The 19,736-nt window shown below is 36.8% G+C and overlaps 1 protein-coding gene across 2 annotated transcripts; it reads right to left on the bottom strand.

Annotated features, from left to right (window-relative positions):
- Positions 1–623: 623 nt before the first annotated feature.
- LOC129782396 (uncharacterized) lies at positions 624–19,672 on the bottom strand. Of its 2 annotated transcripts, XM_055789612.1 has the most exons (4): positions 19,419–19,672; positions 14,644–14,779; positions 9,130–9,280; positions 624–1,872 (listed from the first exon to the last, which is right to left on the bottom strand). In XM_055789612.1, the coding sequence occupies exons 2-4, from the start codon at positions 14,664–14,666 to the stop codon at positions 1,735–1,737; spliced, it is 312 nt and encodes a 103-aa protein (XP_055645587.1). In that variant the 5' UTR covers positions 14,667–14,779; positions 19,419–19,672; the 3' UTR covers positions 624–1,734. The 2 variants fall into 2 exon arrangements, 1 of the variants encoding a protein (XP_055645587.1); XR_008744554.1 differs by lacking the exon at positions 14,644–14,779 and having other exon boundaries at positions 19,419–19,659.
- Positions 19,673–19,736: the final 64 nt, after the last annotated feature.

The raw sequence follows: 19,736 nt of genomic DNA, 5'->3' as shown, positions 1-19,736 counted from the left end.
ATACTTGTTACTTTCTGATCCAAAAACTTGTTTCAATAGTCTTAAATTTGCTTTCAAAATAGGCTATTGAAATCACCAATCGGTATATGAGCGAGCGTCGCTCGGAAAACCACTCAGTTCTAATTGAACAGCGATTGGAGCATGTTGTCGCTGTTGTGGTGAAGCTCTTCATTTATCATGAAAGCGCGGATGAACGGTGTCACCAAGAGCCTGTTTGTGCACCTTAGGCCAGAAGGGAATCTATCAGGAGGAGAGTGATGCTACAAACGGTTCCCCGGGAAGATCTCGAAGCAGCCGCTACACACACACACATACACGCACGGAATTCTTTCCGTTTGGATCGAGAAAGATCCGGAAAATAATCTGCCAGTTCCTCTAGGAATTTAAAAATACATTCATGTGAAAGAGTTTATTTGAATGTTTTCTATCCATGTAACACTGTGACCAAATATGTTTCAATCAAGTGCTATTAACAGATGGTTATCGAGTTAGCATTAACCACTGGTGGGCTTCCAGTATCGAGGAAAATGTGGAAATATCTAATCGTTACTGAAAATAATCTGCCAGTTCCTCTGGGAATTTAAAATTACATTCATATGAAAGAGTTTATTTTAATGTTTTCTATCCATGTAACACTGTGACCAAATACATTAGGTTTTGTGATTTTTCAATAAATCGCAATCAACAGGATAGCTTCTGAAGATTATTCTTCCCCATCAGTAGGATATTTCCGTATCCAATATTGGATGCATAAAACCTTGTGCCTCCAACGTAACGCTCTCGTTTTCGAAGTTCTCCAAATATTCATTCATTCAGAATGAATTCAGATTCAACTTCATACAAATGATCTCTAAATCAACGATAGTCCTACGTCATCCTTGCGGTTATACCATAGATATAACCCACTTCCTGTTTTTGTATATTTTTCATGGAAAGCCCTTTCAATTAAACAAAGTTTGATTAAGTGACACCAAAATGAAGATATGAGTATTTGAAAATTTATGGAATTTCAGTACTTTATGAAAACGATTTTATGATTATTTAAGAAAAGTAGTATAAAAAATGGAATCTTCATGTGATTCTACATGATAACGTATTATTCTAAGACTAACCGTTCTCGTGCATTTAAAATGTTGTTTTTCCTAAATAGATCAATAATTTGAAACTTGTTTTAACTGTTTAAAAATTGCCCCCAGAGCAATTTCTCTATCCCATCGGAGCTTTTTTGCTACCGATGGGATAGAGAAAATTTTACCCTAGAGAGTTCCATGCTAAATCGGCCACACAGCTAATTTTGACCCAACCTCTTCGATTTTCTGTAAAAAATGGTACTTATGTTTATAACGGAACACAATACGATTGTGCATGGTTTGCGAACTCTTTTCAATACGATATTTTAGGTAGCGAACGTTTCGTCTTTTTTATAAGCCTATTTCTATACGTTTATCTCCCAATAAAGCGGGTAGTCAGTATCAACTAAATACCATTGAAATTTTTGATAAAATGCAGAAATTCAGACGTTTGTGACTCGCTTTGACTCTCCAGGTAAACAATCCCCCTTCCGTTATTTTTTGTAGTGTTTTCATACATCGCTCTCCTCATCAACTTAGTGACGGAATACACTACACCGGTAGACTCTACTTGTCATGGTGCAGATAGCGTACCGTTCACTCATGACAATCCGATGCAATTTGTCATTAATGATTTACCTGCCTAGTACTATTTGAACTCGTCTTATCGATATCTTGTAGGGGGATATCTTACCTTCAAGGACGACAGTTGTCCACAAGCTTGTTTGAGATATTGTGCAAGTATAGATGTCGGCAGTGGGCAAACCGTATCCTTCAGATGAACCACATTCACAAGAATGACCTATGAAAAATTGAAGAGATTTATAAACATGGTGCATGGCGAATTCACTATAGTTATCAACTTATTATACTACGGCCTTCTAAATACAAGAATAGAATCAAATCAAATTATGCATAGTGAGCATTTAAGAATAAGACATCGTTCCCACTTGAAGGAGTCTAACCAGAATATAGAGATTGTGTGAGAGTCCACCTCAGCAGCAGCAACCGGTGGTCCGTCTGACCCCAGAGCAGTAAAACATGTTATAAACGAAGCAAATTTAAACCAGCCTTCATAGGGAGAAATTTTGTCCATTTTGATGTCTGATTCTATGACCAAAGTATACTGGAAGGTGTCTCTGATACGTAGAGAAGCCGTTGATGATTCACTAAATGAAGATCCAACTTGAGTGCTATAGTACAGTAATAATATTAAACAGTGATTATTTAAGTGTTTGGAGATTGGATCTGATTCATAACATTGCTCCGCCAATGCACTCGGTTCATAGCTGAAGTTCTCCAATTTCCGGCTGCACCGAATCTCACCAAGTTCTACTCCACCTGTTCCAACCACCTTGCTCACTGGGCTCACCTCCTTCTTGTTTATAACGGACTCGATGCGACCACCATCTTTGTAGGGCTGCTGTCCGGCAATCTTGCAACATGCCCTGCCCATCGCACTCGTCCAGCCTTGGAGACTTTCTGGATGCTGGGATCGCCGTAGAGTTGCGCCAGTTTGTGGTTCATTCTCCTGCTCCATACTCAGTTTTTCTGTACGCCACCGTATATTTTTTTGAGCACTCGGTGTTTCCGAGTCCTTTTCGAGCATTGTCCATGCTCCGTCCCATACAGAACAACCGGTTTAATTAGGGGTTTTGTACATGGTACACTTCGTACGGAGTCGGAGTTTGTTGGACCTTAAGGATTTGCGGAGCCCATAGTAGGCGCGACTTCCATTGACTATGCGTCTTCGATTTTCACGGCTGTTTTTTTTTTTTTTCCAAAATATATTTTTTATTAAGGCACATGTGGCGTTAGCCTGACGGGGCCGGGAGTCCAATATTTTGACAAATTTTGTCTTACAACTATGTTAGTAATATGTAACCGATTACTCGCGGTTGGCTCGAGGTTAGTATTACAAGTGTTCTCATAATTGGTATATTGCAGTCTTCGATGCTCTATACGTGTGCCCGACACGGGCTACTTCCTATTGGGATGCAGCTGACCATTAATCAGCAACGCTCCCTAGTCTGTACCCCATATCTAGCGTGGTGCGTCTTTCTCGACTCGAGGAATCCAGGATAGAATGGTCACTAGCCGGCGCAATCATCAGTTCGTGTAGAGTTGTCATGAGCGGTACAACCTTTGGCTCTTGTTGAATGATCAGTGGACTGCACAATCTTTGGCCCGTGCATCTGTAAAGAGTGTGTGTATGTATTGCCGCGACTAAGTAAAAGTTTATCGATCGCTAGGAGGGATATGAAACGGGGACACAACGAAGGAAACATCATTAAACGTTGACATCGGCGTTTCTGAGGAACAGGTATAGATGAAGCAGAAGATCAGGATCCCGGCTACCTAAGATATCCCGGACGGGAATATCCGATTGTCTGCCTTTTGCTCTCAGTGCTCTAGAGAGCTGAGAGCGAGCAGCATGGAACCGGATACACGACCAGACAACATGCTCGATGTCGTGGTAGCCATCGCCACAATCACAAAGATTGTTTGCTGCGAGCCCAATGCGATAGAGATGCGCGTTTAGGTTGTAGTGATTGGACATAAGCCGAGATATCACGCGAATGAAATCACGACCTACATTCAATCCCTTAAACCATGCACTCGTCGAGACCTTAGGGATAATCGTGTGTAACCAACGACCGAACTCATCTTCACTCCACATGCGCTGCCAACTAACGAGTGTGTCCTGACGAGGAATGTGAAAAAATTCATTATAATCAATTTGCCTTTCAAAAAGTGTGCCTTCTGAAGCGCCCACCTTAGCTAGCGAGTCCGCTTTCTCATTCCCCGGAATCGAGCAATGAGAGGGAACCCATGCTAAGGTAATCTTGAATAATTTTTCGACCAAAACACTCAATAGATGTCTTATTCTTGTTAGGAAATAAGATGAGCGTTTATCAACTTTCATTGAGCGGATTGCCTCTATTGAGCTGAGACTGTCTGAAAAAATAAAATAATGGTCGATGGGCAGTGTTTCAATGATCCCTAGAGCATAGTATATCGCACCCATTTCTGCGACATACACGGAACAAGGATCTTTTAGTTTGAAAGAGGCACTGGAATTTTCATTGAAGATGCCGAAGCCAGTGGACCCGTTTATGTATGAACCGTCAGTAAAGAACATTTTATCAGATCCAACTTTCCCATATTTTTCCGAAAATATCGACGGAATAACATTGGAGCATAGGTGATCTGGTATTCCATGGATTTTTTGTCGCATGGACAGATCAAAAATGACAGAGGAATTGCAAAAGTATGGGAAGCAAACTTGGTTGGAGATGCCTGGTGAAGGGTGCACGTCGTGGGTAAGGTACTCATGGTATAAAGACATAAAACTTGACTGAGGAGTCAGCTGGAGTAGATTTTCGAAGTTATCAATCACCAATGGATTCATGATCTTGCAACGGATGAGAAATCTGTAGGATAATTCTGTGAACCGAAGAGTAAGCGGGGGTACTCCTGCCACGGCTGTTGTCGTTGTCAGTTGTTGTCAACGAGCCAAGGTAGATAAATTCCTCTACCATCTCGAGCTCGTCGCTGTCGATCACAGCACTTCTACCAATGAGAACTCTGTTGCGATTAGTTGCTCCTGCTAGCATGTATTTAGTCTTAGTCGCAAAGATACCAAGCCCAATCAGACCTGCTTCGCGTTTCAATCGGGTATACAAGTCCGCTACTGTCGTATGTGTTCTTCCTATTATGTCCACGTCGTCGGCGAAGCAGATAAACTGACTGAACTTGTTGAAAATCATGCCCCACATGTTGGAGCCCGCTCTCCGCAAACACCTACTAGCGCCACGTTGAAGAGGAGATAGGAGAGGCAATCGCCCTGTCGAAGTCTCCTCTGAGTCTCAAACGATTCCGACAGATCGCCTGAGATCCGCACACTGCACCGCACATCGTTCGTCGTTGCCTGAATCAGTCTTGTCAGCTTTCGGGAAAAGCCATGTTCGTCCATGATTCTCCATAGCTGTCTTTGGTCGATTTTAGCTTATGCGGCCTTGAAATCGACGACGATATTGTGCGTATGACCTGATACTCGCGGCAGTTTTAGAGGATCTGCCGCAGTGTAAAAATGTGGTCCGTCGTCGAGCAACCGGACATGCCTGATAGATTCCCACAAATCTACTTACTATTGACGATAGACGGCGAAAGAGGATCTGAGACAGAATTTTGTAGGCACCATTCCGGATCGTTATTGTGCGATAGCTCCCATAATCCAGCTTGTCACTTTCTTATAGATAGGGCAGATTCGTCTTTCCATTTCTTCGGTAGCAGTTCTGTGTCCCAGATCTTGACTATCAACCGGTGCATACATTCATTTTTACATATATTTTTTTTTAGTACACATCTTGATAGATAGTCAAATTAGAGAGGTTGAACCATCGCTCAGAAATTCCTCTCTCGGAAATGGCAATGCACAGCATCACTTTCTCGTCAAACTTATGTTTCAACTTATAGTTTATGTTCGGAGATGCAGTAGAACTATCCAAGGAATAGTATCGATCGTTTCCGCGAATGTGCGTCTTCGAAAGAGGGAAGTAACTTTCGTCTTTCAAAACAACACATTTTCCGGAATAAATTTTAATCAACCAGAAAACTCATAGCCTCTGAGTTCATGCAATTTTTGCAATACGAACTAAATTTCTAGTTAGTTTCTGTCAAAAAGCATTCTACAAAGAAATGTTCTAGAAGAAACATATTTTTTCCATGCATGAAAGGAAACGAAGATCAATGAATATCGGACAACGGTTGGTATGTTTTGTACATGATGTGTTTGTTTATGATGTGAGAAATGCGTGTCATCTGTACATGTTTATGTTTGCGCATCATTGGGCGTGTTTGAGATGAACATTAAACACTAACGAAAAGCATGTACATGTGTGTACAACAAAAACATGGAATTTGAACATCGCGTGCACATATGTAAGTATTTTTCGGAATACTGGATATAGCTGCGACTGTCCGTTACCCCTTTATAAGGCCGTGGAAACTAGGCAACGAATCGACTCCAACTTCAGACAACATAATCCTTACATGAGGAATAACACATATTTACATTTAAAAAAAATTTAACTATTGAAACAGTTGGAAAAATTGAAGCTCAAAAATACTGCCTTGTAAATTTACTCTATTGCGCTTTTGGTTATGCAAAAATCAAAACAATATATATTACAGCGATACTGATTATTTCAGTGATTTACCATATTTCTAGTGCAGCGTAAAAAACTGACTTTTCTGCCGGCGCTCTAAAATCGAGGTTATTCTACATAAAAATGACTCCAAAATTAATATTGTACATTTTTTGCAATCCTAAAACAAATTGGAGTATTCCCAGATACCTTGAGAAGTCTTTGGTTACGCAAAATATTAAAATAATATTCCAAGTGCAACGAAAAAATTATTTTTTTCTCGCTGACAATATTGATGTCACTGCCTAATATAGGCGTTAATCGCATGGATCACTACAGAATCCAAGTTTCGTACTTCGTAATGAAGATTTCGGTAAATCAAGCCTGGTATTTTTGTTGGAACATTCGCCTCTATTTATACTCGGGCAGAAAAAAGAAATTGAGAAGTAGACTTTCAGAATAAAGCAAGGGAGTTTGCTATCTTCGAGTCCCTGGCGGTGCAAAATAAGAAGGATTTGCTTAACATTTCAATGGTTCCCTTTTACCATGAAGTTTATTTTCATGGTAAACTTAACACAAACTAGTGTTTCTCAAAACCATTTTTTTGAAATTCGTTTTTAACATTCAGACCCATTCTACGCGCGATATTTACAGTCAATCGCAAAATAGAGTGTACAGCCCGTGTTGGTTTGTTATTTTTTCGTGGTTAAAAAGTAAATAATTAAAAGCGACTTATATTCAGCGTATAATCGATCCTTTTTTCTCTCTCAAAATGTTCACATTCCTACTTTATGTTCAAAAAACAAATAAAAAACTTTAAATCAGGCGTGGCAAAATTGAACGCACAGTTCAAGTTTTTCTTAAAAAGAAAATTGAAATCAGTTCAGAAATGTGAACAGATAATAAAAATCAATCCCCTAGTATTTGGTATGGCCTTCTTTGGCGTCCAACGCTGCCTTCAAGCACCGATTTCGCGCGAGTTTTCTTGCCACTGTAGACGGAATGCTCTCCCAGATCTCCTTCTTGATTTCCCACCATAGATGATCACTAGTGTTCATTATATACATTATAGAGCAGGCGCTCCCGCACGATTTGGTCGGTTTGTTTGGGGTCATTATTCTGATGAAAGTAGTAAACTAGAGATAGACCCAATTTATGCACGGGAGACTGCAGATTACGTTTCAGGATGTTCAATTAAGCCATCTTTCCATCGCCGAATCGATAAACTCCATGGTTCCAGTTCAAGAAGCCGCCATCGTGTCATACATCATTTGGCCGCCGCCGCCGTGTTTTACTGTGGTAATCAAATGCTGAATCTAGAGCACAGGTCCTGGTTTCCTCCATCTGTCTTTCATCCGATCCAAAGAGATTGGTTTTCGTCTCATCTGTATCCGATCCGACCTTGTTCCAAAACTCCTTAGGTCCCTTTACATAGCCTTAGCAAACTGTAGTGGTTTTTTTTCATATTCTTCTTTGAGATGAAATACTTTTTACGGGTAACACGACCTCTTAGACTGTTCCTGTATGCGACTTTCCGAACAGTATCTGCGCTAGCAGTAAACTCTCAATGGTGCTGACTTCGGTAGTCAGGTTTCTTTCGAATTGTTCGCACAATTAATCGTTCATCATCAGAAGACAGGATCATTTGTGTTCTCTACCCGAGAGATTTCCCATGGTTCCTTCGTGTTTCCACTCGTTTATGATTTTTTTACTGTAGAGGGGGTTCATTCGCAGCTGCTATTTCCCGCCATTTTTCCATTACAGGTTTCACTCGTTATCATTGTACGTGTAACAATATATATTTCTCTTCTCTTACCATTTTGATGAAAAGTTTTTCAATCATTAATAAAAAAAACAAAAACTAACACTGGCCAAGCAGTGGTTGAATACTATCATTATACATTGCCAAAAAAAAGTACGATAATTTGCAATGATCTTATTTACAAGGTTTGTTTGTTTCGAGAAATTTAAGGTTTACACTTCATTTTTCAATTCCTCAAATTGATATTTTTTCACCTCTTAGTGTTAAATAATTAGCCGAAAAACTGTTAAACTAGTTAAATGTGCGAGTAATTCATATGCATAAAAAGAATAAATATATTAAAAATATTTTGTACCGAATAAGTGGAAAGTATCGTGAAGTAGCATGTGTACACTCAATTTTGCGATTGACTGTATATAAACTTTGAGGAAAAATGATTATAGATTCGCCTATAGCAATACCGTAACAAACACGCTACCGCTTCAATGTCAAGTTTGTTTTGTTTACGAAGAAAATAAATTATACGCAACAAGCGGCTGACTGTAAATAGAGAGCCATATAATATTTCTCTCTCTCGGAATTAAATTGCTTATACCGTGCGTTGACATCAATAAACCTTGGCAGTCACACCAGGTATGTTGTTCAGGATTTTGCAAAAGTTTTGGTAGTTAAGCGATGACAATTTTTCGCATTTTTGTAATGACATACGCGAACTTTTCGGTTGAAATTTTCGAATGAATCAACCACATTAGGCAAAATTTTACAAAATCTTTACGAAGCTAAAAGGGAACATATTTTACGACATGTTCAGTTATTAGGATACAATACATTTATTCCTTGTCACATAATGTTCATATGTTAAGAGAGAGATTTTGATAAAAATCTTAAAAACTTTCCAATCTTATTTTACTTTAAAGTGTTCCGGCATGCAACTCAAAAAAACTACATTGTTGGAGGAAGTGCAAAATGATTCATAACTTGATTCCACTTTCGAGCTATGTTTTTGAGTGAAAGTAAGGGTAATTATAGCAGGTTTTCACAACGAACAAGACACGGGTTCTTCTGCAGAAAGAAGGGTGAGAATGAAAGTTTTGGGTGAAAGTCTCGCAGTAAGTTGTTGATAAACTAAGTGCCGTTTTTTACATACTGTCTCATCGGGGTGCAGCATCTCGTCTTGCTCCGTTTCACGAATCATAAACACAACGAGCGGGTACGCCAATCGTGGTGGTGCTCCCAACATCAGCGATGGCTTAGGAGATTTCAAAACCACTTCTTTCTCACCGTGAGGTTTTTGACGCCTGTAATATCGAAAAAAAAGAGAGTGAAATAACAATATGTGATTTAATTGAAAATAGAAACCGTAACCATTCTCAGTCATTATAGTGAATGTTTTGCATATTTAAACATATTTAAACATAGCGCTCTCTACTAAGAGTAACGTTGTTTCCAACGTAGTTTCGGTAACAATTCAACGTAACTCAAAAACCCCATCAAATCTTACCATAACTACGCCTGATTTTCCGAAATTCAAAAATGGCAATGGATAGAAATATGTATGTCATTTTCGAGGTGTGTTGATGGAGGAACGATGACGATTTTTGTAACACATAGAACCGGGGCTCTGGTAACCCTATCCCAACCAGTGCAAATTGAGCGTAGGCAGCATAAAGCATGGCTCGCGCTCTGGGGGCTCACGTACTGTTTACTGTTTGGAGTCATATACGAGGGTGGTTCAAAAAATAAGTTTCAGTGCCTCAGAAATCGCGGAAAAATATAGTTAAGACAAAAAACAAGGTGATTTTCGTAATCTACGTTTTATTTTCTATTTTTCTACATAATCGCCGTAACATTCGACACATTTTTCATAGCGTGGCACGAGTTTTTCCATTCCTAGCGCGAAGTGCGTAGCGTCCAACTTTTTGAAGTACGATGTAGCTGCGTCACAAATTCCTTCAGTGTTATCGAATCGTTGACCGCCGAACGCCTGTTTCATCACCGTACTATTGTGAAGTTTTGGAACGACTAAGAACCGCGATTAAGTGTTCGAGCATCCTCCTTGCTCCCCAGACCTCGCCCCTAGCGACTATCAAATTCGTGACGCAGTTATATCGTACAGCTCAAAATCTTAATGCAATTGAGTCAGTATGATGCAATGATTGCAATGCCAGAGACATCAGTGAGTAAGTAATTTGGTCGCGTCCACAGCTCAATCCGAAAGGAAGAAAGGATGACGCAAAACAAGGAAAACAAGCGATGTTCATTGCTTTGAAAACATAATGAGACTGAAAGTTTGCCTCAGCGAGATCCACTGTTTATACTCTAGACAAATATTCCCCTTCGTTCTTCTCCTTTTCCTTTGATCACGGAGACTTTTAATCTTACGATTTCCCCTTCGTTACTTGTCGATAAGTTGCTCGTTATTGACAGCTCTGTTCGGGAAAGCACACAAATGGACAGAACAAATGTATGGGAAAATGGAAACGCATATAGTTTCTATAACTTTTAACCACTTACACACCAGTAATGTATAGCATATTAAACAAATCTTAGGGAAATTCCGATTCGTTTGGTATGTGAATCGCCTAAATCCATTCGCGTCGAAAATAGTTAACTTTATTTCATGAAAACGTGACCTGTTTTCTGATTTTATGTTGATTTTTGACGTAGAACTACTTCTTTTATTAAGGGTGCGAAATGAAAGAAGTAGTTCTACGTCAAAAATCACTACTCGAAAACGAAATTCGATAAAAAGCGAAAATTTGTATTAAAAGTATCAAAGTGTAAAAAAAACTTTTATTGTGAAATTTTTCTTCACGTAGAGTCGTAAGTTTTTATTCACGTAAAGTCGTAAACGCCCGAACCAATTGTCAATCGCATGGATGACATTGTGAGCAATTCCAAATGAAATCGAGAATTGACAAAACATGAGTATTTTTGATGCCTGCTTAAGATAACTGGGCATAAGCTTTCCAGTAGTATTGTGGTTAGTGATAAATATAGGGTTGGGGAAAAAGAAATGTCGTATTTCTGATCTAAATTTGACGCTTTATTTAACATACTGAAAATTATCCAATTCAAGTCAAATTTGCGCCGTTTTGTTCGCAAACTTGTTGCCATTAAGAAGGCAACTTCATTATGACCCCCCCCCCCCCCCTATAAACCCCTCCCCCCACCTTATTTGCAAAAAACTCAGACGGCCAGTTTTCGCAAGCCTCTTTTGAGGCCAACTTAGTATCACCAAGAGCATTTTGCATGGACCGGAAGAGATGATAATCACTTGGAGCCAGGTCCGGACTATACGGTGGGTGCAATAGGACATCCCATCCGAGCTCCCGTAGCTTCTGTCGGGTCATCAAAGATGTGTGAGGCCGAGCGTTTGAGAGGCGTTGCCCAGCGGTCTAGGCAACTGGATTTCTTTATGTTCTATTACGAGGGACAATGACCGTCCTCTTTCGCGTCTAACTACCGACTCCCTTTTATTTTTCTGATTCATCTTAACGAAACCAACTTTGTTTATAATGAACAAAACGAACTTACGATAAGCTCCCCGCTATCGTAACACCAAAACATAAACAAAAATTCCTATCTTAAAACTAGACCTATGAATCACACGATCCACAAACAAGGATCGTGCGGGAGGGATGTATTTATTTAGGCCCGGCATCGACCGGCCTTATCATAAAACTGACTCACACGATCCTCAATAAGGATCGTGCGATAAAGATGTTTTTTGTTTATTCAGGATTAACCAGACCTATCTATTTATGACTAACATAATCCTCAATATGGATCGTGCAAGAGAGATCTATTTATTTAGGCTCGAGCCTATTGATAATTTTGGGTATACAAAACCCGTCTGGTTTTTGGTTGCTGCATATCCCCCTACTCAATGAGTTTTAGGGGAAACTAGATGAGTTTTCCCTAAAATTGGTTCGAAAGGTTAGATTTCCTATCTACCTGCTAATATTGTTATCAACCTTCTTCCTTTTTTTTATATATATATTGCAATAGTTTTTTTTATATATATGAATGTGTATTTTTTTTTTTGAATTTTTCCTGATTGTAAATAAAATGTAAACATAATGTTTTGTAAATATAATGTAAATTGTAAATATAATATATATTTGTAAATATAATATTTTTTTTTTCAAACATTTGCATAAATTTTTATTTTATATAAGATTCTCACTGTTCACCGGCTACTCCTCTTCCGCTCCGTAAATCCGTCGACTGGTGACTCGTCAATTGGTTGGTCTCTGGTACCAGGTGTGGGTTACTGTTTGTCTCCTTCGCGTTGCGTTGTCTCATCCGATTCCTGAACAACCTTTAGAACGGTCCATCATTTCACCACGCCTTCCATTGTTGGATTGAAATTGATTTTGTTTATCAGTTTTTATAATTTAATTTGCATTTCAATTGTAATGTTTGCAATATAGTTTTTCCATTCATTTAATGGCTTTTCGTTCATCTTTCATCAATATTTTAACATCATGTGCCTCCTGTTCATCTTTAACAGTATTATCAGTTTCCGGCGAAAAATATTCATTTTTGAGACTGTTGTAGTCTTTTACTTCAACGTAAAGTGTACAAAATCATTACTCCAATTATGGAATTCAATTCCATCATGAATTGTTCTGCTTTCATTTCAGTTTCTTTATGATCATATGGTGATCACGATTCCCGAATTGCTGCTTGCTGTCCTCGCTCGTCTATCCAACAGCCCCCAACACCACTGACCATCGACCTTCCGCATGACTCGTCGTCCTCTTCTTGCGAGCATCCGGCTGGGATGCCGAATCGTTCCTCTTCCCATCAGCGGTATGCTGAGATCTGTCTTTGCCTGCCTGACCACGTCTCGCTCCTCGTTGAAAATCCATCGTAGCACCATCAGAGCGACCATCGTGTGATATTTATTCATTCTATATACAACACCTTACATATATTTCGATTACATTTCCGTGCAGTTTACATACATATTCTCTTTTGACGTGGGACTACGTCTAACCGGAATATATGGACGGTAAAATGAAAACCTAAACACAGAACATGCAGGAAAAAATGAAAGATTTCGAATGCTTATAGCTCGAACATTTCGTACTGGATAGGAGAGATGTTTGCATCAATCGATAGGGAATATTTCTACGCATCTATCGCAACTAACAAAATGTTGTTTTTCATTAGATAAACAATTGAATAACTGTAAAATATTAGGTGTTATCTAAACGCCCTAACTGCATCGTTTTGATTGGCCCGATTTACGGTTTCCCTAACACAGCCATCAAAACCAAGCAGCCTTGGGGAAATCGGCATTGCAAATACATGAAAGTAGGGGACTTTTGTTCTCATCGAACAATGTTCCCTAACACAGACTTTAAAACCAAGCAGCGAAATCGGCATTGCAAACACACGAAAGTAGGGGGAGCTTTTGTTCCCACCGAAATGTGTTCCCTAATAGAGATTTCTAAACCAAGGTGCCTGGAGAAATCGTTATTTCAAATTCATGCAAGTCGGGGGTATTTTGTTCCGACTGGAATGTGTTTCCCTAACACAGGCTTCAAATCCATGGATCGTGGGGAAATCGGCATTGCGAATTCATACAAATCGGGGGTATTTTTGTTCCGATTGAAATGTGTTTCCCTAACACAGACTTCAAAACCGAGGTTTCTGGGGAAATCGGCTCTGCAAATAAATGCAAACTGCGAGTACTTTTGTCCTCGCTTGCCTTTGTGCAGAGTGGAATATGTCTGTCCTAACATGATCTTCTAAACTTAGGAACCTGGGAAAATCGTGCAGACACTAGAAGCGAATGAACTTCCCAGTTTCAAGCAAATTCGAGATTCGAGAAGTATGTACACTTTTGGGATGTAAACTTCAGAGGGAAATGTAAAATAAAATAATCGTTTGATAATTTTTTTTTTCGTCTTTATTGGAAAGATTTTCAGCCTTAGGCTGGTTCATCAAACGTTTGATAATTCTTCCGTACATATATTTTGTTCTAGTCATCATACCAAACGTAGAAGGTCCGTCATTAAATTTACTTGTAACGAAGAACAATCAATCACAATAAATGAATTGACTTTACATGGCATTTGTTCATTTTTTTCACTCACAGAGCAAATATATTGAACTCAATTGAATTTGGAAACTGTTTCATTCAATCGAGAATTTAGTCAATACAAACGAATGATTGCTAAGCTAAGGTAGTTCCACGTCAACCTTGCGGTTATATCATAGATATAACCCACCCATTTTTTTTTGTATAACGTTTCTTTTTTTTTCTCAATTTGTTTTTTTTTTGTTTTTTAGTATGATTTTATAATTTGTAATATTCAAATTATTATTGGTTACTCTCATTTCTACGTATTTATATTCATCTGCTTATTCAGATAACTTTTCTATGCATGTCATATTTGTTTTTTTTCTTTTTTTTATAATTTCTTGTATAATTTATAATCGTTATCCATACAAGCACGTTGTACGCCGTATTTTTTTCAGGTAGAATTATTAACACAAGAACAATGTGTTTTACATGCTTTTTTTTTCTTTTTTTCACGCCAAAGTTTGCGTTTTCATAATGCTTTGCTTCTCTTTTTTTTTTTTAATGGTTGTGTTTTTGTTTATTTATTTTTTTTTCTTTACCACCCATTCCTTCCATTCTTACCGTTCCTCTGTTGATTGGTGCATCTATCACTCTTTTCTTCTTCTCCACGGATGCGGAATGTCACTCCGGTTCTAGTCCTAAAAATAAACCGTGGATGCGGTCTTTCCCCCCTCTTTTTGTAGGTCCTAGGTGGGATCTGTGAAAATATTTGGAACTTTATTTATTATGGATATATAAACAAAAAAAAATACACCAAAATATAATAGTTAATTTGTTTTAGTAGTTAGCTGTGAAAATGATAGACATATCACCTATATTTCTTTATTTATGAGAGGTTCACCTCTTTACTTTTATATTTTCTCTTATATTACTTCTTCTCCATAACGGCAAATTATAAATGAATCTTTTTTTTTTACGGTATATTCGTTAACATTCCGGGGGCGCCTCCCTTGTGCATTTATTCCGTATCTACTCATGCATCCTTTTCATACAGTTAAGATGATGATGTAATAAATTCAATTTTGTGCCATCTGGTTTATCATTTATATTTTCTCAATCAAACCATGTAGTTAGGAAATATTTTAAATTTTTTTTTTGTCAATTTATCTCTGTTTGATTCGAACATTTGTTTTTTTTATTATGTTTATATCTTCCTTTAAAATATGTAAATTTGTTTTTGAACACTTTCATGCTTCTGGTATGTAAGTGCTGTGCACTTATTCCTCTTTTCACTTTTAATATTCATTTTGTATTTTAATGTTTCATTTTATTACCATTCATTTATTTTTATTTATATTTGGAGGATGTCACTATTTCTCCTATTAAATCTTCGTTCTCTTACATATATATGTATTTCATTGGTTAGGATTCCCACATTTTATTTTTTTTTCTTTCAAATCTCGCTTTTATAAACGTAACTGAAAAAAACGCACATAGAAACGCAAACACTAGCACACATACACACAATCCATAATTACTTTTTCCTATATGGTGTTAATATAATATATTGAGATATTTTATTCATGCATTTTTTCATTCATACTGGGACGTCTCCCTTGTCTTCTCACTCTTATTCATCTCATACAAATAATTGAAATAAAGGTATATATTTATTGCTTGAGAACCATTTAATATGATTATTATTATGTATAAATATATATTTCTTTCAAATGTTTCTAAAATATTTTTACGTGTATCTTGATTCTTTTTAAAAAAAATTTAATGGATTCGCTTTACTCATTTGTTTTCTCAATCCTCTTTGATTTTATAGTTTCCTCAGAAGTGGTTGATAGATTCTTGAGTCGATTAGGTTGCGTATTCAACTGCCTCAATCCAATAATAATTAAAAACATATAAGTATTCTCGTGTCCAATGAGTTATGAGGGTTATCATGTAATTTTTTTTTCTTTAAAAAAACCCTTCTTCTTCCTATTATTCCCTTTTTCTTCCTATTATTCTATCTCTTCTATGATTTCATTAATTATTCCACCGATTTATTTTCCCCCTAAATAATCTTTTTTTCTTTTGTATCTGTTAACCATGGCTACCCTAACAGAGATAGCTTAGCTATTCTGGTTATCCTTATGTCGCCTGTAATTATTGTTGTTATTTTTGTATTATTTTCCCTATAGTTTTCGTTGGGATTGGAATTGTTGTTATTATTATAGCCGTTATTGTTATCGAAGTTTCGAGTTCCGATTTTCCAAAATTGAAATTATTTCTTCGATAATTGCTCTTATTCCCTCTGTAGTTATTGTTATTTCCTCGATAATTGTTGCGTTGTTCTCTATAATCGTTATTATTTCCTCTTCTGTTGTTTTTGTTATTACGATTGTTGTAGTTGTTGGCTTGTGTGCTTCTATTGTAATTATTCTGTTGTTGCGATGTTCTCATCCTTGTTGACTGCAGTCTGTTGTGGATCTCGTGTAGTTCTTCCTCCTCATCGATTTCTTTCTGAAGCCAGTCAGGGAATGTTTTATCCCGTTGTGATTTTCCTGTCAAGGTAAAGCTCTACTTCTGAGACCCCTTAAGAAATGCTTTCTCAAAGCTGCGTTTGCATAAGATTCATTTCCGTGTTCTGGCATAGTGCTTACGAGCCTATACAATTTATTTGCTCGTGTTTTATATCTGTCATAAGATTCATGATAGCCTTGTTTAAGTGTTTCAATCTCCTTGATAATTGCTCCAATACTTTTTTGTAATTGAAAACCATTTTTTAAATTTTGTTTCACATTGACCCATGTGTCGCCTTATATATGATGAAGACGCATGAGAGCCTCGCCTTTTAGTTTTGTATATACTACATTTAGTAGTGGTTGTTGGTCAGCATTTTCAGGAAAGGCATTTGAAAAATAATCAATCTGCATCAAAAAAGGCTGCAACTCTTCTGATTTGCCATGGAATTCCGGGATACATTGTATCGCCGTTACCATTGGAAATTCATATGCAGCCTGGTTTTGCACTGTCGTTTGAATTTTTTCTTCCAGTTCGTGAAATTTTTCCTTCCATTTTTTCAGTAGCGTGTTTACTTCCTGGGTTTTCTTTTTCTCTTGCTTGAGGGCATCCTCGACTACCTGAAACGATGTTCACAGTTTTTTATCTCTTCAGATGTTTTCCGATTTCTTTCTACCAACAAAAAGTTTTTTTCAGCCAATTGGGAATTTTTCACGGTCTGCATATTTTAGTTTCGTTTTACTCTCTTTCAGCCTGGATTTACACTTATAAATATTTTCCTGGTTTGCTTTCTTCTTCTTCATCATCTTTTTGGCTTTAAGAGGCTTTAAGTTTTGGGTATTTGCTTTATTGGACTCGGTGGTTTGTCTCTGTAGCTCTTCGATTTTTCTCTCCAGCGATTTTTTCTCCTTCTCGATAGCTGAGTGGAAGTTTTTCTCATTTTTGAGCTGTTTCTCCAATCGACCAATCTCTTGTAAATTATTAGAAACTTGTGCCTTTAAATCAGTTTTATTACGAATTTTTCGTTCTAGAGTTTTATTCAATCTATGTTCGAATAGTTTTAGCTCTTGAAAATGATTCAGCTTATTCGATAATACGCTTTTTTCTTGCTTGAGATTCAGTATGTCTAATTTCATGCGATCCTTCTCCTTTTCAAGCTTTACAACTCTTTGTTCAAATTCGACGATTTTAGATTCCAGTTTACATTCGTGATCCTTAAATGTTGTACCCTTGCTATCGAGCACGTTCGCTTTGACGCTAACTCGATCTGATGGGGCAAGTTTAATTTCCCACTCGGAAACTTCCTTCTCAATGTTCTTCTCGATTCTTATTAACTGGTACTTCACATTTTGAATGAATCGCTCGTATGAAACTTTGAAATCCATTTTGAATATTTAAACAAAACCCAACGATTCAAAATTACTATGAGTACCAATGATAAGCCTTCATGGATATATTATGGACGATTTTTAACCATGTTAATTCAATAGAGCCAAACTTTTTATGCTTCTTCTTCAGCAACTTCTTCTCAAATGGAAAATTGTTAAATGCATATCGTAAATAAAACATACATTTTTTTTTCTATTGTATTTTGAATTTCATTTTCGGGAGGAGAAAAAAAAATTCCAGAAATCCCTTTTATAACAATTCTTATCTGAAGATACGATCATGTACGTAAATTCTCAATCACCACTGCACAATACAGCAATATCATATTTCTTCGCTTTCAAATATATATTCAGACATCAATGCAAGTTTGAACCAACGCATTATGAAACAGTAGATATTAGATTATCAAAACGCATGACTAATTAAACCATGTTTAAAATAGAGATCTATTTTTTTTGATAATTATGAATACACTTGATTTTGGTTTTTATTAATATTTTATTTATATTTTATTATCATCAGTTTACAAAAAATCTTCATAATTTTAATTCAACGGGTAAAATTGAGATAATTTGATGAAAAATACATTTTCTTTTGATACATGGAAACACGATAACAAAGGTATAGTTAATATTCTCAAAGTTCATAGTTCATAGTTTTGTATCATTATAATATTTAATGTCTTTTTTATTTATATATGAACATCGCAGTAATTCGTATATTTTCAGGTCTCGCACATTGAATTTTCCCGATTCACTATCCCTAACACAATAATACCTTTCTTCATTTATTTTTCATATCATAATATCAATTTCAATAAATAAATATAATTAGTTAATTTGACAGATCCAAACAATCTTCTTCTCAAATAGAAGACGATTATATTATGGATAAAGTTTTGGTGGAGATGCAAGGAAATTTAAAAGAAAACGTTAGGAGTATGTCAGGACAATTTTTGTTAAAATATATCTGTTATATTGCTATTGTGTATTTTTAGACGTTATTGGGGAAAAAAAAGATATAATTGATATAAACTCCAGAAAATATATATATATATATTGTTTTAACTTCATTCAGTTTTAACTCTTCCGGTCGTATTAAATTTGGGCATAGGCGTCGTACTGATCGAAATTATTTATTTATTTATTTATTTATTTTTTTTAAACAGTACTTTTGCCATAGATGCTATAAATGTGTAATTAATGGCAGCAATATGTATCCGAAAAGATCAACACTTTTCACTTTTAACAAACAAAGATTTTGTTGCTTGAGACACTATGCGATTAGGAGCACCGTATTGATTCGTGAACAGGTTCACTATACATCAAGTTATTTTCATTTAAATTTTAACAATAAAAAAAAACTGCTTTCGCATTTTCCAATTCGATAGAAAGTAAATTGCTTCACACGAATAGGGGTGAATTATTTTGACGTTTGTTTTGTGACAAGGTGAGTCGTACAATAGAATAGTTTTAAAGTTTTTGTTTACTTACCCAACTGTAATCACCAAAACTTCCTAAATCCGTATCTTCTTCTTTTTCTTGCAACTTTAGGCACTACACACACTTGGAAAACTTGGCAAGTGTTTTTTTTTCTTTTTTTTTTTCGAAATTCGCAATTCACCGGAACTTTATCAAACTTTAGCTAACCGTAGGTGCCGATCTGCTACTGTATTCTTCACCACGGGATGATGACGGAATTTATTCTCTCTACACTCTAGGGTTTATCAATAAAGTAACACAAAACTATAACCATATGCCGATTGATTAATTGATTGCTGGCTGGAGAAAACAAACACGGAAAGGGATACT

Source organism: Toxorhynchites rutilus, unplaced genomic scaffold (genome assembly GCF_029784135.1).
Source record: "Toxorhynchites rutilus septentrionalis strain SRP unplaced genomic scaffold, ASM2978413v1 HiC_scaffold_64, whole genome shotgun sequence".
Taxonomy (NCBI): Eukaryota; Metazoa; Arthropoda; class Insecta; order Diptera; family Culicidae; genus Toxorhynchites; species Toxorhynchites rutilus.
The sequence above is the reverse complement of the archived record's forward strand: the minus strand, read 5'-3'. Positions and strand labels throughout refer to the sequence as shown.